Below are 26998 nucleotides of genomic sequence, written 5' to 3'. Positions count from 1 at the left end.
AATGAAAAAAAATCCTCTGATTAAACTATTCACAGAAACACAGGAAAAAATTATGGTTTGCAAGTTGTGAGTCTAACTCAGATCATGAGATAAGTCTGGCTAATTAATGGCAGTATTTTGTCTGCAGCAGAGATGAAATAGTGCAGTCCAGATTCAAAATAGACAATACAAAAAAATCAGTTAAGTATAACTAGTAAAAAAACTACGTAGCTATTTTGCCATCAGGAACTGAATTTATGTTTTTCCAAGCATATGTGGGAAAGAACATATTAATAAAAAGAAAGTTTCTCTCTTCTTTTAGCAAGAAGAACTTATTTTCTTCCCCCCTACAGTGTGCAAGCAGATCACTTGCAAACAGTTCTGCAGACAGTTGCTCCTAATTCTCAAGTGTGATCTTTATACCTTCTGCATCAGTCCCACAGGTCTCCTGACCAATACACTGTGCAGGGACTGTTACATACATACTCTCAAACTATGAAACATGACTGAAATTAATTTATCATTCTGAACATTAAATATTCAACATTTCAGAAGCAAGTTTCTAATATCTCCTTTACAATTCCACCTTAGAAAAAAGAAATCCTTGTCTTTCTGTACTTGATTAAGTCTTATTAAAGTTTGATAAGCTCTATCTTCTCCCTTTAATAAAGTATCTCCAGTACCACTTTTTCAGATCCATAAAAAGTGATTAGCTACAGCCTTAATTTTTGCTTAAACCAAAATTCATATAATCCATAATCTATTTTTTCTGCATTTGAGATAGCATTTCTCACACTGTTTACATTAATAGTGAACTCTGTTTTTTTATAAGTACATCCAGCACACGGAGTTTCATTCTCAGCTGGGAACATTTTTTCCATGTTTGAGGGGAAAAAAGTCTTTTTATGAATGCTGTGTATGAGTGAAGAGCCTTTTAAATATCTACCCTCCCCAAAGTAATTTAAACTAGTTTCTTGTTATAAACACAAACTAAACAATTACTGCAATGTAACAGGTTACACATGTCTAAGGAAATACTTGATGCTGCTGAACGACAGCACAGACTCGTAACCAGTGGTACAAAGTCTTCAACTTTACATGACCTATTTCAATATGACTCAAAGCAAAACCAGGAGTTTTATCAGGGAGAGGGTAAATAGAAAGAAATCCACCTTTTTAATCCAGGTTTTTGTGGACTAGACCATAATGACTGCCATAATTTCAAGTGGTTACACTCACAGGGCACTGCCAAGTCACAAATCAAAGCTCTGATGTTTCTATGCACACTGTATTCCAGAGACAGGACCTCAGAGAGCCCCTGCCAAAGCCTAACACATGAACAGGGCAGGCTGCCCCTCCTTGGGTGGCTCAGCTGTTAATCTGCACATCCTGGCATCCTGTGGGAAAGCTTTTCTTGGTTCTTTTGTCAGCAATGAGACCATTTCAGTGTTTCCTTAGTCAGAAATAAGAGGTGAAGTGGAGACTGCAGCGTGCGCTTCCAGTGTAACAGCTCTAATTAAGTTAAACTTTTAAATTTTTGATTTGGATTAAATTTGTAAAGAATGAAGACCTATTGCACAAAAGCTGCAGTCTTTTAATTGGTGTTTGTGCACGCAAACCAAAGAGCCACCACTACATCCACGTTCCAGCCAAAGGATTACTGCTGCACTCTGAGGGGTCTCTGAGAAGTCCCCTCTGTCACCCTGGTTGTCAATGACCAGAAAAGAGAGCACGTTACTGCAAGCTCACCTGTATGCAACATACCAAACACAGCAGACCATGAATTTATTCAAGAGCTCTTCTTAGGCTCATTTCTGCCTACACTACATAGGAAGTCCCAAATCTGTCATTTAAACTGGCAGACAGAAATGCTATGCATAATTTAGTATGGTATTTATCAGCCTTCTTTTAATCAATCACTGTTTCAATGCTTCCAAGTTCCCCAACCACACAATTAACAACTATTTTATTTCCAAATTAAATATCGTGCTTACATTGTTTTACAGAACCAAAAATCCTGAGGAAAATATCTGATCATGAACTGACCATGTGAGCTAGATATTAATGGTTTTTCTGGACAATACTGACATGCATATATTCCAAGTCCAGTGAGTTTCAACACTACACATTTTTTTCATTTATAATCTGATGAAAAATTCACACAGCAACTTCAGCGGTTAACAGCACTTCCTGATTAACTTCAGTGAAGACAGAAACAAACCCCACCCTAAATACCAAAATACAAATTGGCTCCCTTTACTTACTGTCAGATACAGTTTAGGATAATGGTCATTTGAGAGAGGAATGAATTTTCCCGAATCCAGTGGAGAGGTAAAATACTTTCCACATCCATACTAGGTTATATCCACAAAAACTGATCACTTTATTTTGTTTTGCTTTTCCTTTCCATTCATTTAACTTGTCTTTCTCTTAACTCTCACACAAAATCCATTGCATCTGTTTCTGAGTGCATCTTCATTTGAGGTATTACTCCCATTATGATGACTTGGTTTTAAGGCTCTTTATTCACATCAGGTCTTACTATACACTACTTTATTTGCCAAGCAAGGAGCCCAGGCCCAAGGAGATCAATGGCACCATTGTAATTTGGGAGCTGCACAGGACCTGCCCCTGCTTGTTTAACAGCAGCTTTTTTATGTCCACAAGCACGAAGGCATAAAAGTCTGCTGAAAGTTCAAAAGCCGTTTTAATTTTTGTGTCCTGCTTTTCAAACACTTTTAAAATTATTTGGGCAGTTGAAAAAAACCAAAACATGTTATTCAGCTAGGCTGCAGAAGTGTTCAGTACAGTTCACTGCAGTAGGAGTGCTTGATGGGCATTTCCAGGCTGCTCCTTACCCTTCTCACAGGATCTTGAGGATCCAATTAATTAATGTCAGAAAAACACTTTGAAGATAAGAAGCACTTTCTGTGATGATTTTCTCAAAGAACCAAGGAGCTTTTGTTTCAAATGCCAAATTCTGGATGCAGGCACGAAATACAAACCCATACACCAATGGATTTCAGCAGAAAACTGAGAGAAGGTAAAGGAGGGCAATGTTGCACAGCAAGGAGTTTTAGTCTCTGTTCCCACTGTCCCTCTGGAACTACTCACCATACTGAGTGGATTTTAAGCCCTAAACAGCTACACTACTCTTTATGATTAATTTTAAGAGGCAGTGTCTTGATATATTCTGGAATATTTTAATAATCTACTGAAGCCTAGGAGCCTTTCAAAGACCGAGAAACCTGTGCAGCTCTGCTTCTGCTGACAGGCACTGGGAATGCTGAACCCTGCAGGAGATGAAAGCTCTGGCCTGTTACTGCATTCCCTCAGAAGATCATTTCTAGTCCATGGATATGAACTCTGCAAAAGCTGGATCATCATGCCAGCCAAGAGGTTCTGAATAAACATTTCATTCCATTCCATTCCGTCATTTCTGCTGGGGATGCCAACAAGCAGCACCTTTGGTAGCACCTCACTTTCATCTTGGATTTGAAACCCAGTACTTTGTAAAAGATGACTATAATTTATAGGATGTACAACATGCCAAAATAGAACCTGGACTACAGTAACTCAGACCAATTACACACATTACTATTAACATTAAACATTTGCTTGAAAAACGTTACTTACAGAGTGTGTTTTTAAGGTTTTAAGTTGCCAGAGTCAGCACTTATGCAGACCAAGTGAATTCCATTACTGAATTATTCTGTACAATTACTGAGAGAAGTTTCACCCTTGCAAAGGGTGGCACTGAACTGCCTTAGAAGGAAAGCAGAACAAGAGGTAAGAACTGCAATTCAGAAATTAAAGGCTTTTTTACGGTTTTCAGGGGAAAAAATTCATAGGATGGTTACTTTATACTGGAGGAGGGAAGAAATAGCCCAAGTAGGTGTTGATGCAGAACAGATACCAGATCCTGACAAAAACAAAATCCAACAGGAATTTGACTCTACATAAACAATGCTGTACCAATGTTTAAGACCACAGCAACAGGTGACTCACATATGAGCAGATGCCATAATCTGATCATATAAACTCACAGTTGAGTGTTAATTCATTCTACCTCTAAGACAGGATGAAAATTCAAACACAGTAATTTAAGATTACACAATTCAACCAAGTGAAAAGAAAACAGCATTAGTCCATTACTGATGACACCAAGTTCATCAGGAAAATCTGCACCTCAGATGCATACACAAAATGAATATACTAAGGAAACACTAAAAATTTTATAACATCACTGTGTAATCAAGTCTATGTGCTCTGTCACAGTATTTCTGTGTTCTAACATGCAGCACTCTGAGGTTTAGATTTTCACACCTTACAATCTGATAGACAGCTTATTAAACTTTAATACTAAGTAGAGTTGAGGGTCTCTATGCCTCTTTACAGAGTATTTCCCAGCACCTAAAGAATTAAGGCCACTGGGAATGCATATAACTAATTCTGAAGGTTAGCTGCATCCAACGTGCCAGATTTGGGTTACACCTCCTAGGTATCCTAACCATATCACCATTGTTTTCTGCTTAAAACAAGTGATGAAGCTAAAAGACTGAAAAAAGCCTTAATCAACTCACCTCCAGGAAAGTGTCAAGTTTCTATTGTTACATCTGCATTAGGGATGATACTGAAATAAAACAAATGCTTCCATCCCACCCCACACTGCCTGTCTCTTCCTCCTCAACATTTAGATATATTCCAAGGTAGGAAAAAAATCATTCCTTTTGATTTCACCTTTGCTTCAATAATGTATGGAATGGAGATGCTGAAGACATAGGCCAGATTTCTGCCCTAAAGAACACTCCCAAGGGCCAATGTCAGGACAAGCTAATTCAACGTTTACCTGAACACATTAATGGAATTCCCCATGTTTATAGATTTTATTATCTGTAAGGCTCATGACCATGTACTAAATTATAAATGTGTGACACTTCTTCACAAACAGAGCAGAATAAAATGCCATAATTTTCCTTTGTAGTTCTCCAAAACTTGCACAACTGCTCAGAACTGAGCTGACACAAACAGGCACGGGGAAGGAATCCTCTGTTCATTCATAAAGCAGTGAACCTTTGCTTAAAGTAACTCACAAACTTTGAAGTTTCAATGCAAAATAGCTCTCCCTCTAATAAAACTAACTGCTGGCAGAACAATAAACTAACTCTGGTGCTCATTAGGACTCGATGAACAGTTTCAAAACAATCCAAGAGCAACTCTTCTGAACTAGAGACTCGAAGGCTTCAGGGATGAACTATGATGGGATATTTAGCGAGGCAAGAGTTAGAGGAAACGTCTATTTCTCACTGTATCCATAGATAAAGTCAGAAGAAACCACAAATTCGTAGACTACGTGATTTTGTTTTAACAGACACGCGGGAGACTTTTCTTCAGAAGTCTGCTTTGCTAGAAATGCAACAGAAAAATTTGATGCTGAAGAGTTACAACCTCTTGACACAAATTTAGGACTGCATCATGCTTCACTGTCTTATTTTTTTAATTGGCAGAAGGCAACTGAAGAAAGCTATTATGTGTCCATAAATTTAAGCTCACACCAAATAAATTTCCATGACTTTGCCTTCCCCTGCATTAATTATGCTTGGGGAAGAAAACAAAAAGTATTTTGTAAGAACAATCAAAAAATCTGAGGAACTATCATTCTGAATATAGAACAACCTCTTCTAGTTTTACCACACACTTGAGGAAAATTCAATCCCCCCAGTCCTCTGCAATACAAGCCTAGAAGAGAATGATGAAGCGTTATGACAGAAATTCAACAGTAAACCGTTAATTCCACTTATTGAAGGAATCTTAATTCTGCAGTCTGACTGAACATTACACACTAAGGTGTTGTTGCCTTAGGTCCTTACAAGTAACTGTAATGATGAAGCCCCATTTCACCAATAAAAACACATCTCTTTTCCAAGTTTTCCAAAGCTCTGCTATGGCGTATCATTCCAATGTCCCCATGCTTGGTTAGAGTCCTCCTAACAGGTCTGCTCTTGCACCTCCCTGGGGTTCACCTCCCAGGATTTCAGTGAAACTCCTGCACAGAATCCTTATTTGAATTTATGTTCAGAAGTTCCTTGCTCAGGGCCCTCAGGAGGTTTTCCAGGTGTGGAGAAGCCCTCACACCACAGCAATCACACCAAGTGCTCTCCCGCCTCATGGCCGTATTCTTCTCTTACACAGAACTGGAGTAGGGGAATGGAGTGAAGGCAGTGAACCAAGGATTAACCCAAATTACAACAGCTGCAGCTGTTACGACCTCAAAACCCCTCCCTAGCACTTCATGGTTATCAGTGGTCAACAGACACTCAGTTGTTCAGTCTTGGGCTCCCTAAGCCATGTCTAGATCAGCCATGTAAGCTGACAACCTTTGCCAGGTAGCTCATTTTGATGGTTTTTAAACCAGCCCTTAAGCTCACAGCAGTCATTCACCTGACCCACATCTCTCAACACACTCCCAGCATTTTCAGAATTACAGTAATCTGGTGTTCAAAACATGAAGTCATGACCGTGGGGCAACACTGCTGCCATGGGTACAAATATGAAAGGGAGATTGGGTCTATAGTGCTTCTAAGCACCCAAATTCTTCTGACACAAAGTGTTTGAAGTAATATTCAATAGAAAACAAAGACACTGGGCAAGCTAAGAAATAAAGGATAAAGTTTAATCTCCCTTGACTAACTTAATCATACAGTCTATAAATCAAGTTTTAAATCCCCATATATATTGTGTATTAGAAAAGACTTGGATTTCTTTTGGAATTTAATGCTGCAATATAAAAATATTCTCTGCAGATGAAATCTCTTTATTGGATCCAACCATGAAGCCACTAATCATGTAGAATTTCTACTGGGTGATTATTTTACTAAAAGAGATTTTGAAAAGGGTAAAACCCAAAAATGTTGAAATTGAGCAGTTCAAAGGGAAATAAGAGAAGGAACAGGAAAAAAAAAGTTTATTTTACAGAATCAGAGATGTAAGAACACATTCTATCTGACTAGATCAAGGGATGCTTAAGGAACAAAGAAAGGTTTTTCGCTATCCAAAAGAGAATTTTGCTCAGAATAAAATAAGATTATGGAATCAAAGAATGCTGCACAGAAATATCTGTGACAATTGAAACCAGGTTCTCAACCATTTTTTTAAAATTTGGTTGTGCAGCACTTGAACAACTATTTAAATTAGTAACAACTTCTCCTCTTGGCATGAAAGGAAAGAATTGTGTCTTCATGAGATTTGGGAATTTGCCTATGGATAGTTTATGAATTTGGACTGACTCTGGGTCATTCTTTATGCACAGCTAAGTCACAGAATAAAATTAGTATTGAATTAAAATTTGTAAGAAAAGGAGAATAATATTGTATCAGACCAATGACTACATCTTGCTAACAATTTTATAAAGTAGTGTTTATTCCAGGTAAAATACAGCTGAGCAATAGATCACTGCTGATTACTACTGAAGGATTTTAATCAACTCCCAAAGCTAGTAACTTCCAAAGAGCACATGACATTTCCAACACTGTCCCATGTTGGCCTTTAAAGGGACAAAGCAAGAATGGAGTGAAAGCAGAGTCAGCTGCATTAGTGAGAGGAGAATTAATTTTACTGAGTATTGGCCAATGCCAGGAAATGCAGACACCAGAAGGTGCTCCATTAGCAGTCACTGTTCAGGGACCTTAGGTATTTTAAGGAGCCTTAAACAAACAATGTGTTGATATTCCAAACACTGTGCATCCTTCAAATGAGTGTTTTCATGGAAACTGCTTGGTGGCTTGGTCATCAGCTAGACGACTAAAATAATCTAAAGCTTTGAGATCTAAAAAGGTCCCATTAATTGGGTTCAGATTAATAAAAACTATTCAAACAGCCCATGTCTTTCATGTTTTAATGCATCTTCTTTGAAATTTTTGCATTCAAGTTCCTTGGTTCTATCCATAACTGGAAACAGAAGTCTAATCAAAACACTGTGAGAAAGGCTGAAATTAAAGATTTTGGGGTCTGACAAGAAGCAGGAAATATTGGAAATCTTGCAGAGTCAGTTCTCCAGTGGCTTCCATGCCAAGGGCGTTTGCAAAGTTATATAAGCAAGCAGATTGCTGGGTGTTTTACAAGTCAAACTGAACAACCAGTCTTTCTGAGTTTCCTCTCACTATTTTGCATATTTCTCTTTATACTTTTCCCTGCCTTTCAAAGCAATCTTTCCCTATTTCATGAGAAACAAACAAAAAAAACCCAACCCATTCCTTTAATACAGAACTTTTGAAACACTTTAGTGGGACTCATTGCTGCTGGCTGCTGCTCAGATGATGTATTTGCAGGGCAGACCATCAAAGCAACAGCAGGTTTCAGCTGCTGCTCTGTTGTAGCAAGTGCTGTTTTTGTAAGAACAATGCTTACAAACAAATGCTAGAAAAATACACCACCACCTCTGTCATATGATGACACAACTAGGAAATGAAAACATGATTTCTATGGGCTTCAAAACTGGTCATGACCACTGCACCAATGAGCAGGTATGAGCCAAAACAAACAGCCAGCATGGAAAGAAACATTCAGACTCTTTAAGATGCAGAGGATAAAGGCCAAGAAGCCATTTACCTGGAAAAAGAACAACACGGAGAATTCTCCTGGAGGTTCAGACTAGGTGGAAAATCATTAACCTCCTGGGCAAGGCACCTCTTTTGCTCAGGACCCCAGCTCAGGGCTGTCCCTCAGACCTCCTGCCCTCAGCAAACAAGGAGAAACTCATTCCAAAGCTCCCAAGTGAAAACACTGATGCCAAGTGACCTGCAGAGAACTGTTTTGTAGGACAGTGGTGGAGAGCTGGGACACACAAGTTAACCCAGCCATCAAGGCTTAACCTGAGGCCAGAAGACAGAGATTTCTCATCACCCAGAGAAGCAAAGTCCATCTTTTTGTAATTTTTTTTTCAAAGACCAGACATTTAATACATAAAAAAAGAAGAAAGTATTTCTTTTGTATATTGTCAAAATGTGCCTGGAACCCTATAGATCACTAAAGACAGTATTAGATACCAGCTGGCTATTTAATGAAGCCAGAAGGGAAAAGGTCACCTTGGAATTCACTATAATAAGATAACCCTGCCAGAAACTCCAAATTGTAATTATCTAAGCAACGCCACTAATTGAAAAAATACATGGTCAGCAAAGAATAATGTGCTGGATATATTCTGTTCCAACTTCAGGTCATTACACTAGGTAAGATGCTTGTGCAACTTGAATTCAGTGGAGTTGAATTCATTAACGCCAGGGTTGAATTTCATCCAAAGTCTTAACAGCTTCAAGGGGTTTAGTAAGTGATCATCCCAGCCAAGTAATACATGTTGGCTACAGTAAGATGAACATTTATTTAGTGAAAGAAACACTCCCTGCAGAAAATCAATTTGAAACTATTTTAAGGACAATAATTGAAAGGATATAGAAGTGTAAGTGTGCGTACAGGGAGAACTGGGCATCCTAATAATGAACTACAGGTGAGAAATATTAAAAAGGGAGCAATTACACATCTCTGTTTGTCTTGATATATTGTTTCCTATTAGTTTATAACCCTTTTGCATTAGAAGCAAGCTTATGATGGTCTTAATTCTCCCTGGTAACTTATCTATACATACATTATCCTCAGACACAGGAATAAAACCATAAAGAGCAAGAGCCAAACTCAGAATGACCCCAAACTTTTTGCCAGAATATGCTTCTAAGATTCCTGTCATCTCTGGGCATAAACCAGAGACTCCTCATACCTCTCCACCACTACCCTGAACCCTTCACACAGAATATGGGAGCCAGACTGGCTATGAGAAAGGTAATTAACACCACTTAATGTCACAGCAAGCTGTAGGCCCCACACATACTGAAACTGCAGTTTGCAGAGGAAAACCATGAAATTATTAAAAATCACCATATAAACCCATTTAGCTATAACCAACCACAATACCACACTTTTCAGCTCAAGGAAATGCCACCTATTCAATTTTCAGGCCAGCATAACCCAGTCTAAACGTAAATCCTGAAGGGAATCCATCAGCAATTAGTGTAATATTAAATCACAGGCACTGAACTGGGCAGCTGCTAAAAAATGCATGTTTGTCTGATCAGATCCTGGGCTTCTGTGCATAAAATAACAGCCATGGAAAAGCACCTTCCTGGATAGGTCAGCATTAGACACTTCAGGATCAGGGCTGTTTTTAAATCCCTAGTGAGAAAGACAAGTCTCTTAGGAGACCTGTGTTGCTTTTTAATTAAGGCATGGCCACACAGAGAACATTTAATTCAAATCATTATTAATTCAGAGAATCAATATATCTACAACTAGCAGTGCTAGCTAACTAAATTGAATTAAGTGGAGAAAGCCAGAGAATCTTCTCTGTTCATCAGGTCTCTTCTAAAACTGACACTGAATTGAAGCTTTTAAAGTGTCCCAAAATTTCTAAAGCACCTATTAATGACCAGAAAATATTTGACCAAACATAGAATCTGAAGCATTGAAGGATAAGACTGAGTGGAGACAAAGAGATAAGGCAAAAGCCAATAACCAGGAGTTATCAACTTATATTGCCAGTTCCATGTTTTTATTGGAATGCCTGATATGCAAAGATTTTCTAAAAATCCCCCAAGTTCTTCCTCTTCCTGTGTAGTATTTCCTGACTCTCCAGTTCAGTATTCAGGAAACAGGGACACCACAGTTTCACTAGGATACCTAATCATAAAAAGCATTTCTTAGGAACATTATTCAAACATTATTAAGTTTACACACTGATTGTAATTGCCTCTTCAGACACTAATAATTCACTCTGAAGTTTCCTTATGGTTTCAACTTGCTGTGTCTAACTTCAGTTTATTTAAGAAGTGATTCCTTAAATCTTTTCTCCACAGTTTGGAGCACATTGTTGGCCGTACTAAGAAATATCTTTGTTGTTTAACTCCAACAGAGCCCAGTCAAGAGAACAGAGGACAAAAGGTAAAAAAAATAGTTATTCTTATCCAGATATTGTAATTACATTTGTTTTTAAGTAATGCATTCAGGAAGCCACAGATGCAAGAGAGACACTCCAGCTCTAAAGCACTGACACAAACAGGGATGCACTCAATGATTAATACAATGTTCAAGTCCTTGGGAAGGTCTCCAGTCCATCACAATAAACACACATAATAGCATAGCTTTGGGTTACAGCACTCCATAAACTCAAATGACAAACTGCAGGCTTTGGTTTTAAACAGAAATGTAAGAATTATCACTGACAGTTCTCGTGCAGGGAAAGCCATTGAGCCCAAGGCACAGTGAAGCACTGGAACAGAAGTTTATTATAAGCAGATCCCTTCTATAAAGTTCATTCCAAGCCCTGAAAATTCCAATGTGCATCCTCTCCTCCATATTACTATAGTCACTGTGGCTTTTTTTGCACAGAAACATTTAATCTCATGTAAAAAGTAATGTTTTTAAAAAACATTAACAGCAATTAAAATATATATTTTGAAGTAAATTAGTTGATTTAATAAGCACCACATGAAGGAAATCAATGAGTTTATATTATAAAGCTCTTCATATAATCACAGCAGTGCCTCTGGCAATGTTTATCTTCTAAATTCCTGCCAGTGTTCTAATCTAATGCCTTTATTTGCTGTAATTTTGAATCCCTAAAGTGATTTTGAAATGTTACTTAAAGTTCAAGAGTTGCTAAAAATCTTTCATCATGAGATATACTGTTCGAATTTTATCTGCTACAGGGAATACTGAATTCAAATGGTTTTCAGAGCACCTTTTCACAGCCATATTAGTATTAGGCCGTGTTGTTTTCACACAGCAAATTCCTTAAAACTATATTCATGTTCAGGCACACCAATATTCACGAGAGTGCTATTAACATCCCTTGGACTTTTGTTTAAAAAATATTAATCTGCAACCTTTATTTTAATCATAAATTGTGTATACTGGCATGTGCTAATGGAAGATTCTAGAAATAGCAGAGTGTCATTTTCCAGAAAGCAGGGAAAATGGATTAGATCCAAAGATGTCTCTATCTCATTTAGTGGCTGAAATGACTTAACTCCAGGAAAAACAAAACTGAAATACATAATATATTCCCTGAAGAAACTATAATGAGCTTTACAATTAGCAGTGAAATAAATTCACTATGAAACAAACATCTTTGTAGCAAACAGCATTCAGGTAAGAAGCAAAATGTTAGGAGTCTTGCCCACACTGGGAATGATCTACCTTCCCTTGGACAGGACACTTCAGAGCAGGGAGGATCTGGTACCTTTCCCTACACTCAATCCCAAACCCACGTAACTCAGACAACTGCCCCAGAAACAAACTGTTCCTTCAGTTACAGACATTACCAGAGTAGCTCAATAATGTTCATTATACAGTGTATTTCAAAACGATCACATTTTCAAGCACTGTATCTCTCAATTCTCTATTAAGCTGAATTTTAATTTGAACTATTGACACCTCCTTCCCAACAGACTGCCCTGCTGTTGAGGCTATGGATATGGACAGCAACCAGCTTCTTTCAATTAGCTCCTCAAGACACAATATGCAAGAAAAGCACATTCCAAATAATCACTTCAGATCTGTGTTATCTGGCTGTAAATTCTGCCCTTATCTCAAATCCCAATCCCGAAGATGCAGAGGTATTTCTACTCCAACCCACATGTTTTGCAGCACAAGCGCTGTATCATACTGGCCCCACTGAAGGTATCATGGTCCTACTTAATTCAGTGGCAAGTTTCCCATGGCAGTGTATGAGAACTGTCCAGCTGATGATTACCAGTGGGATAAAAAGTATGTCTTTGTCTCTAGCATGTGACAGAAGTGCTTTGCCAATGGAAAGGTCTGTCCAAGTTCAGCAGTTCTGTTACCAAAAGGTTCTGTTACACGTGAGCCAGTAAGAAAATACTGCTGAAAACGACTTTGAGAAGTCATTCTGACACAGCTCAGGGCAGTACAGCCTCTAGCCTTCTCTACACTTTACAGAGTTGGTAATACATAGCTTCTTCTCTTAACTTAAAAAAAAAAAAAAAAGCTAGAGTAAATATACAGACTGATGAATACATCATTAATAGCCATGAATAGCTATTATACAGCACTCCAAAACTGGACTGCTTTCTTTCCCAACAAACACACACTAGAAAACCAGCATGAGATGTTTCCTGAGGAATTTCAGATACACCTCATGGCTCCATTAGTTAGTCTCTTTTGGCTCACTAAGACACACCAGTTAATGTTGCAGCCCATTCTCAACTGTTAAAATATTTTCCTTTATCACATCAACACTCTTCCTACAGTAAAGATCTAGAAGAAATGGAAAGTCTAAAAGGAACTGGAATACTTGGCCTGGGGGAGAAGAAAATACTCTATTTGTGCTGTATGAAATTCAATTAATTCGAAACTGGGATTTTATGAAAAGTTAACTGCAAATTTCCATGAACAACCTAACGGCCCATCTCCTTTAATCTGCATATTCTGACTACTCAGACAACATTCCAGAAACACTTTTTAAAGCTTTATATACCACTGTCATGCTTTCTCTTTTTAACAGAAGTTTATTGTTTTCCAGTGGCAAGAACTTAAAAATTTTATTCTGGAATCACTCCAGTTTGTGTGCAAAACCCAAAAATGCAGTCCTCAAAATGAGCAAACCTCAGTAATCTGAATCATATTCAGCAGAAACATTAGAACTGTGCTTTATATGAGGGTCACAGGCTGTACAAAAATGAGCAATAAACTACTACAAAATAGTTCACAAAAGCAGTATGGAGAAGTTTTCAAACATTTGCATGACTTTTCACCGAGTTTGAAACTCATATTCTTGCCTGCTTTTTCCAGCACCTCCTGATTTTAAAGAAGTAACTCCTTGTGAACCCTCTCCTGATTGCTCAGTTGCTGAGTACTTTTGATGGAAATGTAGAGCTTGGTAAACCTGCTCAATGAAACCACGTGGAACTCAAGATAATCTCCTAAACAGAGAAAAACAGGGAAACTGATACCTAGGAACATCTGCTGCCATCTCCTAAGAAAAGAGAAATCTTAATGACCTTGAGCTGACTTCCAATTTTGCATTGATGAAACTAAAATGTACAAAGTGAAAGGAAAACCAAAAGCAACTGACTTATGCTCCTTGGAAAAACAAAAAAGGAATGGTGCTTACAGACAGCTCTGATGGCTGTAACTGGATTATGATGGAACAGGGTATTGAAAATTCAGTTTTGCAAAGCACTCAACTACATTCTTAAAGGAATGACTGCTGGGTTATTTTTTTGTTGGTGCTGCAGTATAATGATAATTTTAATTTTTTTATTGTTATTTTTAAAGTTTGACACTTCTGCTTATTACCATAAATATAGAGAAAACAGTAAATGCCAGATCTGAGTTTTCAAGTTTCCCAGCTCTACCAGTGTTATGTGCACTATAAAAATATCTAAATTCTGAATGCTATTTTATCAGTGAGACATTTGTGACCACCAATATGCCAAAACTCCAACTTCATAATTACCATTTCACATGCCCAATAAATTGTTTGATAAGCCTCTCTCTTAGTTTCAGCTTTCTGATCTGCTTGAACACGTTCCTTTCTGTCCTGGTGTAACTCACCTGCCCCCATAAACCAAGTTTATTGTGTAACAATGTAAGCAGAGTGGCTGGAGTCCTTCTAGGCTGGAATTACATCCTCAAGAATTCCTAACATGGGAGGGAGCTGGCAAATTTAGCAGACTAAATCCATACCAGCACTTTTAAATAAAACATATGAAATGTATAAAAACAAAAAAGTAAGAAAGAAAAGATGATAGCATAAACTAAGAGCTCAGGGGATAAGGAGTTAAGGAGTAGCATGGGAAAGAAAAACTCTGTCACTTTCCCATACATGCCAACAGCCTGGTTATTTTTAATCAAAAATGTTACTCTCTTTCTGTTCTGCCCATTGCAAAAATGTTCAAGTGGCTCAGGACATTTTAATATAGTTAAAGGAAGTTTTTCTGCCAGCTGTTTTCAGATGCTGGCACATCAATCTGACAGAAAAATTGCATTCAACTCCAGGATTTTATATATTAGTAATGTGACTGCTTTCACTGTACTGCCATGTCAGCTATGTTCTCACTCATTTTCTACCAAATGTACGAGTAGCCATGGAAATTCTTTAGATAGAATTATTGGTTTAGTTCATCATCAATTAAGTTAGTGTTGATGGATGCTATACAAACTGTTCTCATGAAAAAACAAATGCTGGTGTATACTGGTACATAATGTATCAAAACCCCATTTGAATGAAACCAGGACAAATAAGAACTGAGAAGACCACCCAGACAACAGGTTCAGAACATTTGGCTTTCTTGGACTGTGGGTAGCTTATTCTATTTCTTCAATTTTGAAGTAAATTTTTGGTAAAAGTAGGGAACTCACTTTCCAGTTCAGACTGTTCTCCATAATAAACTCCCATCTACAGGCAACGTTTCTGTAGAATTCATTCCAGCTCCAGCAGGAATTAAGGGGAAGAAAGTAGAAAAGAGAGTAGAATCAATTTCATAATGAGCACCCTCCTTTCTTGTACCTGAGCAGCAGCTGAGATGCTTTACACACCACAAGGGAGATAAAGCAGCTGTCCATCAAGAGGACTGGCATTTGAAACTTCTAGTACCGCTGGACAGTTCTAGCAATAACCACACTAAGCTTGCAGAGAAGTTCTCAGGTGGCTCCAATTTTACCATTTCCAATGGTAGTTTTTAAGAGAGATCTAAGGATGGTTAAGAGAAAACTGAAGGGTGAGGGGCAGGTTTTATAAATCATAAGTAACTCTTCTCTCTCCAGTCCACTCATCAGAATTGCCTACAAAACATGCAAAAATGTAGACAAACTAAGGGTTTGTAACCTGGGAACACGAGAGGTTACAGTGGGGAATGCCACAGTTCATAAATGTACACAAGACTGATGTAGATTTGGTATAAATTCCACATAATCTCTAATTTACAACCCACTATACATATCTAGACATATACATTAAGATGTTATGTTACTACAAATATTCCAGCCTCCTCCATGAGTTTGAATTAAGGACCTGCTTTAGAATAAACAACTGTACAAAGACTGTGGATTCTGTGAATACTTCCTCAATATCAAATTATCTCAATACAATATTTATATACTTTCACTTTGAAAGAACTGAAACTTTTTGGCAATTAGAAGATGCTCTTTTCTCCTCAAGCAGCCTTTTATATAAACAAGCATCCACTTGGCTGGATTCTTGACTGATCAGAGAAGGTTAATGATGTGGGAAAGGGAAACATCACAGCAGAACTGACTCACAGGAGACACTAAAGCCAAGTCAGACAGACAGGGAAATAGATTGTAACAGGTCTACAACGTTTGTCATGCAAGATCAATCTAGAATTAAAACTAGCCAGTTAGTTCTGATCAAAACACCTGTTTAATGATTTATTTTCTTTCCTCTCTTCTTCTTGACATTGATGTCACACTGCTCAGAAGGCCTTTCCTGGCAAAACCTCCACCCAGTTGCACCAGCACACAAAGCATTCTTCATTCACTGAGATGCAACTTACCCAAATAGTTGTTGCTCTTTGACATCTCAGTAATGTTGATTTTAGTAGCTCCTTCTGGAATTTCCACTATCTTGTGGTAGCCAAGATTTGTTAGCGTGTGTTTGAAAACTCCAGACACAACCTTGCAAGCAGTGTTGTCCCCTCCACATATTCCACACTTGTCAATCACCTTGTCAGAACCCAGATAGTCGTCACAGCCAATGCTCTGCAAAATAAAGTAACATTTCTTTTTCCAAGATCTTACAACTGCAGATTTTGGACATAACAACCGAGAACAGCATGACTTTCAGAGAATAATCAATTGTGAAATGATTTTTTGAATTAACATTTTAGCAATGTCTTCTGTACAGAAAAAAGCAAAAAAACCCAAAGGGTTCTCAGACTCAGCATTTTCAAGGTAGCCAACAGGCTTTTACATCCTGCCAGGCAGAATCCAAGAACACACCATGAGCAGTAATGCACTGATCATACTGACTGCATACCCCTCAGCTGAAAGAAAAGCTGAACAACACAGTCCCCACAGCTGCTGCTCAAAAAAGTGGTGGAGAGCTATGAGTTTGTTATAATTCAAAAGAGGCTTTTTACAGAAACAGAACTACTTCCTCAAGAGTCCTCTATTGGGCTGGAAGGAGACCTTGAAAATGATCCAGTTCCAGCCTCTCTGCCGTGGGCAGGGACACCTTCCACTAGACCAGGTTGTTCCAAGCCCCATCCAACTGATCTTGATTTGTACAATCCATAAAACAGCTTCCCTAAGATGAGATGCCAAAGGAATCCTGGATGACCAAGGATATAACTGTGTTTTCACAAAAACAACACTGCTGGCTGTTTTTTTCTAACAGTTTAAAAAACAACTTATCTGAGATAAATCAGCTTCGGTTTTGTGACAACATAGGAAACACTTCAGCAGCAAGCCAAGGAAGAGATTTTATGTCCTGGAATTTTGATATTGGTTATGGCCTAAGTATAGCCTGGAGAAAAGTAGGAATTTGTGACTGGCCTACAGCTAAGCAGCATACAGACAAACCACACAGGATTTACTTCTGGAGTATGGGTTTCAATTTGACTTGGCTAGTGAGGAAGCTCCAGATCCTTAGGAGACAGCTTTAAGATAAGCAGCAGATATTTTATATACCTCGTGGCAATACCTTTACCTTATTAATGACCAGAAAATCAGCTGTATGTGATTAGAAGCTCTGTATTCCTCAGAATAAAAATTGGTTTTATTTGTGAAAAGAGTAGAAATTCCCAGCTCAGGGCTTGTTGTTACAGGTATCACTGTACTTATGTGCTGGAGACAAGACATGCCCCAAACCCTTTAACACATGGCATAGCTGCTGTAGCCAGTGCCAGGATGTCCACCAAGAAACCCCTGCAACCCCCACACCCCCAAAAATTACACGGGCTACTTCCTGACATTGCATTAACATTGCATTAACATTTTATCCAGCCACTTTCACTCAAGGACATTGGGGGTTACAACATAAGGAGCCTGTCAGAACACCAGACATCTGGGGTTTCACTCCTATGGTATTCCATTGACAGCTTACTCAAGACAAAGATCTGAGAGTGATCAACAAAGGAATTCCAGCAAGAGCTACAAATAGCATGAAGTAGAAAGACTTCACAGTAAGTCAAGTATTGGCTTTATTTACAGCCATTGCAGCCAGCAGTAGTGTGTTCTTCAACTTCAGCACATGAACAGCAATATTAGAAAATCAATCAAAATCTCCCAGTCTTCAAAGAAAACATAACTAATTTCTGTCACAGATTTTGAAACTGAATTTCATTATTCTACTTCACCATTGTGTCCTATAAAGAAATACAAGAATAATGATATCCACAAGGTGGCACTTACAATCCTTGTGAAATCAAAATGCAGGTCTTTGCAAAACAACAAAAATTTGAATTTTTTGCACCTAAACACAGAGCTGATATTGCACTTCTTTTCAAATTAGCCTTTACCACATGAGCAACCACTCTTGTTGCTTTGTTACTAGTAATACATTCTTAAAAATTTATCAGTCAACCCAAGGATTTCTTTCACCTTGGAATGCAATAGAATGTTCTACCAAACTGAAATGAAAGAGAAATCTCAAACTGCTTTCTCTTGTATCATATCTTCTCCTTGTCTGGTGACCAGGTGGACATCATTTATCAATCATAAATAAATATTTTAATCCAAATGCTCATGTCTTTCCTCCAAAGAAATCCTCACTGACTTCAAAGTTGACATCAACTGGAAATTTGCCAAGTCACAGAAGTCGGCCTCTTTATGGATTTGACAGGGCAGAATTATATCAATTTCATGGTCTTCACAGTGCAAAATTTACTAACAAATTTAAAAGACTCCTGGATTAAGTGTGTCAAAACAGAAGTATGTAGTTGTTTTTTTTCGTTCACATGAATTTTTGTATAAAATTAAATCACTCCCACTGAGTCTGGGAAAATGAGAAAGATCAAGTTAGGAAGCACCTGAGAAAATTTTATGTACACAAATCTTTGGGACCAGACAAGGTCATGGTGATTGGTGGTGATGCCTAAAAAGCAACTGTCACGTCCATCTCCATTAAGGGCAAGGAGGACCTGAGGCTCAGTTGCAGATTGGTCACCCTAACAGACCTCAGAAAGACTGCAGAGCCAATCCTCATGGAAGTCATTTCCCAATGAAGGAAGGACAAAAAAAACCACAAAAGAAGACAGGGATCAACCATCATGGACATACCAAGGTCAAACTGTGCCTGAACTTGTGATTCACTGACAAATTCAGCACATGAGTGGAGAGGAAAGGGTGTTCTGTGCCTTGAGTTTAACAAGGCCTTCAGAGTCTCCCTCAGAATCTAACAGCTACACTGGAGAAATTCAGACTGGGAAAGTTGACAATGAGGTAGGTGGCCAACTCACAGACATGCTGCTCATGTAATCCTTTCCCTGCAGGCAGGAGGTACAGCAGATTAGGAACAAGGAAGCACATACTGCTTTGGCATCCGAAAGCTCTGGCTCCTCATCTTTCAGAATTACAGTTTGCATTAGTGGACTTAGATTCCCTTCCCAGTCAGTCAGTTCCTGGTATTTTCTCCTCAACTTTTGTTTTTTGCCTTTGATAAATCTCTCTCCTCTCTACTAGGAAGGACACTAGTTTCTCCGAGGTTTTTTTCCTCCAAAGTCTAAGCAAGTCTGCCTAGAGATTGGCTGGATGGCTCTCCCCTCAATGTGTGAAGAAGCTGAGCATAGTAACACCACTTTTCTCTGGCCACTGTTAAAACCTTTGACTTTCACATATGATCTTATATATTTAACTGCTACAATTAGATAAACATAATTCCTTTCATTTCTCTCTGTCTGTGAAGGGTATTAAATGAGACACCAATGAAGATGTTATGACTGCTAGAGAGTAATAGCCAGCACATGCCATTTTAATAGAACAGCAGGGAAATGCCAGCACACAGGCTGTGTTTTAGGCATTTTACTGCAGACATCAGTGCAAGGTTTGGTGGTGCATGTTTCCAGTGGAAACGAACTGAGCAGGCTGTTCAGCAGTGAGGAGCCATGGCTGTACTTGAGTGAGAGGTACCACCAGAAAACCTCCCAAGGCAGAGCACAACAAAGCCAGCAGAGCCTGCTTGTCTCACTTCAATGTCTCACACGTCTTCAAGGTCGCAGCCTAACCCTCATTTGCTTTATGAATCAAAGGAGCAATGTTGAGAATTTACATTCAACCACAGGATAACAAACAACATTCTAATGGCTCTCACTTGATTTGTGGTTAGCTATAACCATAATTTTTACCCAAACATTTGATCCTGCTTTGGCTTTCAAATATTTCCTGCTGTCCACAGACCTAACGCTCACAAATCTTTGATGCTATTTACAGCCCCTCACGATTAGATTGTGGTCACATCCAGATGTGGTCCACTTAATTAATCACAGATTTTCTTACCTGCACAATAGCTGGTTTCATTACCTATCTGTGCTTTATGCTGAATTTCATTTGGTCAGATAAATTTCAGACAGTAAGAAGCAAGCTATTAAGTTTTGACAATGTTAAGAATTCAAATTACATTTATAGTATGTAGATATACACCAGTTTAGTGAAAAAAAAAAAACTATTCATACAAAGACATATAAAGATCTTTCTTCTTTATGACCTTTCACTACAATATTCACTATTTTCTTACTGGCTAGAAAATTACTTGAGAGAAAAAAGGTTTTATTCTTGTTACAATGGAAAAATTAAACCACCCAGGAAAAGTAATCATGTGAAAAGATGGTCTTAGAAATATCAACTAGTAACAGCTAATAAAAAAGGATTAAAAAATCTAAAGTATGCATCTCACACTGATACCTCTGACAGACAGGAAAACAACTTCTCTCCTGTTGTTTTAAAAAAAGATACTCTAAATGGAACTTGCAGCTCTCCCATACACAAACCCAATGTAAGGTCTATGAAACCTACCTAAACCCCCAGCAATGCTGCAGCAATAAAGACCTGAAATACAAACTTGCTGGCTGTCACCTATCAAAGCCAAGAGAGCTATTCAGCTTTGAGACCCCACTCTACAAAGGGCTTATTAAAGGAGTTTACTGAAGTGTTTTGAAGTGGCTGTGTTAGCAGCGTTTAAGAGTGAAGAAGATGAAGAAGCCTAATGCTAATACGTACATTCCACTGGCAAACACACCTGGAAGGTGAGTGCAGGGCTTGTCGCCATGTCCCCATTTGATCCCACACAGTTCCATCAGCAGCTCTCATTTCTGCCTGGGTTAGGAGGGATCTGTCTTAGCCACTCCCAGGAGCCTCTGGCACTGAATCCATCCCCAGGACCATGACCCCACACAGGGGAATAGTTCCACCATGGCTGGACCCTGGGCCAGGCTGCTCCCATACAAACCTGCTGCTACACCACTCACAGGCACATCCAGGGTCCTGAGGCTTCAGTTCTGAGGCTTTGTCCTTTCAAGCTAATCAGATCACTCTCATTCACCAAGAATAGAAATACTGTGATAGAAAAAAAACTACCAGAAGTACCTCAAATTCAAAGTTTGACTATTTTTTTGGTTATCTAAACATTAAATTTGCAATTAGAAGCTCCATACCCTGAAAGTTCTAATGCTCAAGAGGTACAGTAGGTTCAAATAATATGTGCACCTCTAAAATGCACTAATTATTTTTTCACTTCAGAAAATTTAAAAGCACAAAGAAAGTAAAGCAGACTAAATCTGATCTGAAATAAATATTCCTAAAGTGCATATTAACAAAGCACTCAAGTTTGCTTGAATATACTGATCTGCTGCAAATATGCCAGATTACTTAATATCCCAGATTCAGCAAGAGTAAGCAAACTCTGTGCTTCTATTTATACAACTTAATTGGAAAAGCAGAAAACCGTTTCAATATCTAAGGTGAGATACCAATTCCACACAATATAGTTCTTTAAGAAGGGTATCTTCATTCCTAAAATTCATACACAAAGGACTTATTTGTGATGTTGATCATAAGGCTAGAACCTTCAAAAAATGTAAACAGGGCTTGGATATAGAGATGTACTGAATTCAGTAACAGTGCAGTCTGAAAATTCATGAAATGATTCTCCAAATCTAGCCTAAATTGACCTTGTTGGCAACAACAAGAAACAGTTAAACAAAATAATACAGTTCATGTAGCTGATGGTAACTCTGCCTTTTAAAAACACATCTAAGTGGCTAAAGCTAATGCTTGTCAGCACCACCCTGATCACATATTAGTGTTGGCAAGTAGTACCAGGCCCATTTCAGGATTCAATGAAAGGTCTCCAGAATTCTCTTCAAAAGAGTGGTACTTCAGAGAACAAGTGTAAAACACCATTTAACCTCACCAAGTTACAGGTGTCTCCTCAATGCCACACACTGACTCCCCACCAACCCCAAAATGCTGCCTTTTAATTATTTTCTGAGCTTTTACAATACCTCCCACTGTTATTTTCTGGTTCATGAATGCCACAAAGAACATAAACAAACATTTGAAGCCAACCTGAGGAAGAGAGTGAAGAACACAAACCATTTCAGTTATGAGTGGTGTTCAGAACAGCCTCCTGAGCACTGACAGGCAAATCCTCACAGCAACAAGTCACTGCTTCTATGGCAACTATTTCATTGTTTCAAGGAACTTCTACAGCATGGTGACTTTCTGATGCTGTTTTTGTCCTGTCCTCTAGGAACAAGAGATGGAATAGATGCCCAGTCCATTTTTCTATTTGAATGATGCAAAAATACAATCAGTTTCTTCTGAAAAATCAGAAGTAGCAGAGAAGCCACTCCACAGTGCAGGAGACAAATCCAACAGCACAGCCTGAAGTGAAGCTTCCACTCTGTACAGATCTCTTTTCTCCATCCTTGGTGCTGAACAACTACACAGTATCACCCCAATTAACATACACTTCAACAACATGGTGATTCACCCAAATAAACACAATTTATGTATTTACACAAATACAAAAGCTTTCTCTTCTCACTATATGCAACTGTAACTGCATACTTGCAAATACTTGCAAAGAAGTCATTCAAACTTACAGGTTCAAGTTTTCTACTATTTAACTTTATTCTTGCAAAGCTCTATTTGAGCTTGCAGGACTGAAATACTAAAGTTCTGCCTGTCCTATAGAAAAGAATAGCCCTTTAAACATAAAGCTGGGGGCAAGGGAGGAGTGTTGTGCAAAGGCCCTGGAAAACATTTGGAATCTAAATGTTGTAGAGTTTTACATACTCCTGTTGACCAGAATTTAGGAGAGGAGGCAGTGCACCCTAGCCCTGTTACATGAATTAAAGAAAAGGTCCGTTTAATATTAAGGCATCTAGACTTTTTGGCTGTACATAAATGCTGTAGGGGGAGGAAATATGCAAATCCAAGAGGGAGGAGACCACAAGAGAAGATGATGTGATGGCTCATAAAGCTCCTTCCAAGTGTGTGATCGCATCACAACTGGCAAAAATAGGAACATCCATTTCCTACAAACACAACAAATACCTGTGAAAATTTCTTTGTGGAAGACTCCACACAGCTGCAGATCACTTCTCCTCAGGATCCCTGCACGAGGCATTCACACAAGGAACTCAGCCATTTATTTGGCAGTGTCTGCACATGTTTGTATCAGAGAATACATAAGAAAGAAGCACCCAAGTTTGAGGCAGGTTACCTTCCCAGAGAGGGGCACATGTTACACAGGAGGAGACAGAGGGGACTGGCTGTGTCCAGCATGTGATGGGATGTACTCTGAGTCACATCTGTCACCTGCCAGCGTTCAGCCCTGACATTCCCCAGCGCCAAAGGTCAGAATTTATGGTTCTCTGCCTTTTAGGCATCTCTGCCTCCTGGACTGATATACTGGAGAGGGAAAAGGAACAATTTTTGAATGGTCATCTAAACATGGATCAGGTATTTGGATTTTTTCAGCAAAGATGAATTAAAGGAAAGACTATTTTTTTAAAAAAAAGTTTCTCTTAACACTTGAAAAAGAATTTTGACAACAGCATTTTCTTAAATTTCAAACATAAAGGTTGAAAAATAAAGATACTACAGCTGTCATTTTGTGTCTCACTGATTACATAAGAAGGGACTGTGCAGCAAGTTTGATGACTAACTGGGTGAATGAGAAAAGATAATAGAAATGCAGGAGTTAATTTTGTCTACTTGAATCTTGGGGGTTTTATTTCCAAGTCGCTTTTTCTTGCGATACCAAAAAGAGTAGTTTTTTTATATTGTGTAGATACTCCCTCACCTCCCCAAACTTTGAAAGCAAGAGGTCTCAGTGAAGAATCATTTTATATAAATGAGGACAAAGGAAATCGGAAATTATTGACTGCTTTCAGGCATTACTAGCATTACGACTTCTGTGACCTGGTCTAACATACAGAAAACCCAACTCTTAGAAGCAATTTTGTAGGAAAAAGAAATTTGTGCCAACTTCTGCAGAATCCAATTCATAGTTAAGTAGTACTGCAACCCAACACTGCTCCCCAGAATACACAAACCTTTCTAAGCCACACAGAATTCTCAGCTTTGTTCTGTAACAGATTTACAAGTTTTACCTGCTTGCTATGTGTACATAAATGTCCCTGTGGGTGTACCATAGTTAACAAATACTTGCATCTTTTGTAATTTCAAGGTTAAAATGAAGAAACATTTCATTTTTTCTGAAAAATAGGGGACAGTGTATAAAAATCTCCCAGTGTAATACTCCTGGTAAATTCCTGACTGTTCCATGCTGCTTAATAATACAGAAGTCAAGAATAGAGACTATGAGAGGGACCCTTGAGAGGGGAGAAGTTAGATTCACTGTCTTTCTAATAATTCCCTATGTGAAAAGAACTCCAGCCCTTGCCAACAGACTAGTCTCAACTGGCTTTATGCTAGGGTTGTGTTTATTCAAGTGTTCTCCTTTATGAAGGAAAAACTTGGCTTTATTTCAAGGTAAAGAAAAAAAACCTCCAAGCAGCAAAATATTTTAAGGACAGATGTCTGATCTTGAAACAGCAGCTAACATAGCCAGAATATATCTGTGCAATAAGTACTTACTCATTAGCCCTCTCTTTCAACTGCATGTATTTCTTTTTATCCATGATGTTGCTCACAAAAAAGGTAGCACACAATACAGTGTTCTCTATTATAATCTCCTGGGACAACTTTAATTAATTCCTTTAATTCTAATAAATCTGAAATTCAGTAACAAGTGTCTGGGGTTGGTTTTTTTTCCCTCCAGGGATTTAATTATGTGTGTTACACTTGGAACTGTGCTACCAAGAGCTGTGAGATGCATGGCCCCAACAGCAGCAGCACCCAAGAACCTGTTCCCTGAGGAATCTCCTCTGAAGCCAAGGACCACCCTGACCTGTGCTTCATCCTGCACTGCTCACTGACACTTGGCTCACGTCCTTACTTCCTCTCCACTCTGGTGTGCCCACCTCCCAGACTACTTGAACTGATACAGTTTCATGCCCAAAGAAAGAAAGAAATACAAGCAGAGCTGGTAACTATAGTAATGGCTAATATTTTCAAATGCTTTCCAATAGTATCCCTGTTGCTTTTTAGATGGTTATAGCTCTGCCAAAAATTAACAACCCACACCGAAAATTTCCTTGCCAGGGACTTGAAACAAGCTGAACATTTATTTTCAAAGAAAATAAACAGCAAAAATAATTCTGTTTTTTTTCCAAAACCAAGGATTAAATAAAATTGTGTATTTTGCAAATATTTTTAAAAGAACTTATAACTGGTTTACTCAGAAATGCTTGTTCTTTTAAGAATAGGGGCTGAAAATTGGCAAGGAGACTGAGACGGTATCAAGGATGTGATCCTTTCTCATCTTATGAAAAGATGCCCATGTCTAGTCAAGGTTTAAAGCCCTGAGTATCACCATGGCATCTGGTCAACACAACACACAACTCAGGGACTGGGCAGTACAACACTGAAAAGAGCCTGGTCACACTGTGCATGCTCCAGAATTTCAAGTAAGTTCCAGCCCCAGCCCACAAATTGGTTACTGCCATGACAGAAGTGCAGGGAAGCAGCCACTGAGGCAGCTCAGGAATTGTGTGTTCTGTTGCACACGACTGAGGAGCGTACAGTCAGTGTGTGGTAAGGACACAGACACACTGGAGCACAGCACACAGGAGACCTGCTTTCCCAGCACACAAGAGGACAGAAGAGGAGAGGATGAGTCGCTTACGGTCAGAACCTGCAGAAACTTTACGAAGGAATCCTGAATCTTAACACTTCAGCTGTTCAGCAAACAACTGATATCCAATGGCTTTTTATCTAATGACTGCTGGCCTTCATGAGAGTCAAGGTGATTTCCTGATGAAACCTCTTAGAGGAGCAGGAGTTTGTAGCTTTCCTTCTTTATAAACAAAGAAAGCTTTTATGACTGTTCCAAATACTCAAAAATTACAATATTCAAGTATATTTTTCAGTAAACTCTCAAACTCTCTTTATCCCTCCCTCCTGAACTCTGTATGAATTGAGTTCATTCATGCAGAGATGCACCCATAGTAAGGAAGTGGGATGGTACCACCAGCAGGTAAGAAACATTCTTTCTTTGTAAGAAACTGCTATGTATCTTACTGCAAGGTCTGGTTTGCCACTAACTTGGTTAGGCATTCCCTAAATGCTCTTTTGCCCAAGGCATGGTGAAGGGGAGTAGGCAGTACCACGTCCAGGCTCCAGAATCTGAGTTCCAAACAAGGCAGAGTGCAGGCAGGCAGTGCTCTCATTCCTGACTGCTGGTGCTCGTTTTTACAGGTTCTCATGGTCACCCCTGGGCTGCTCCTGAGGCTGCACGGCCACGCTCAAGTTCCCCAAGGGCACCAGGCCAAGGCTGGAGCTTTAGAGACACCTCCTGTGGCCTGACCTCAGTCCGCCCCTGAAGAAACACTCCAGTTCTTTAAATACCAGAAAGTCATAAACA

The 26998-nt window shown here is 38.8% G+C and overlaps 1 protein-coding gene across 1 annotated transcript in view; it reads right to left on the bottom strand.

Moving 5' to 3' along the window:
• The window catches only part of THSD4 (thrombospondin type 1 domain containing 4), a 236975-nt gene that overhangs the window by 38558 nt on the left and 171419 nt on the right, over nt 1-26998 (bottom strand). The window contains exon 8 of the mRNA XM_083871241.1: nt 16563-16767. Within this exon, the coding sequence (XP_083727367.1) occupies nt 16563-16767 (205 nt within the window). The remainder of the gene's footprint in view (nt 1-16562; nt 16768-26998) is intronic.

This window comes from Zosterops lateralis (genome assembly GCF_965231275.1).
Source record: "Zosterops lateralis genome assembly, chromosome: 13".
NCBI lineage: Eukaryota > Metazoa > Chordata > Aves > Passeriformes > Zosteropidae > Zosterops > Zosterops lateralis.
Note: the sequence above shows the minus strand (reverse complement) of the source record. Positions and strands in the feature narration are given on the sequence as shown.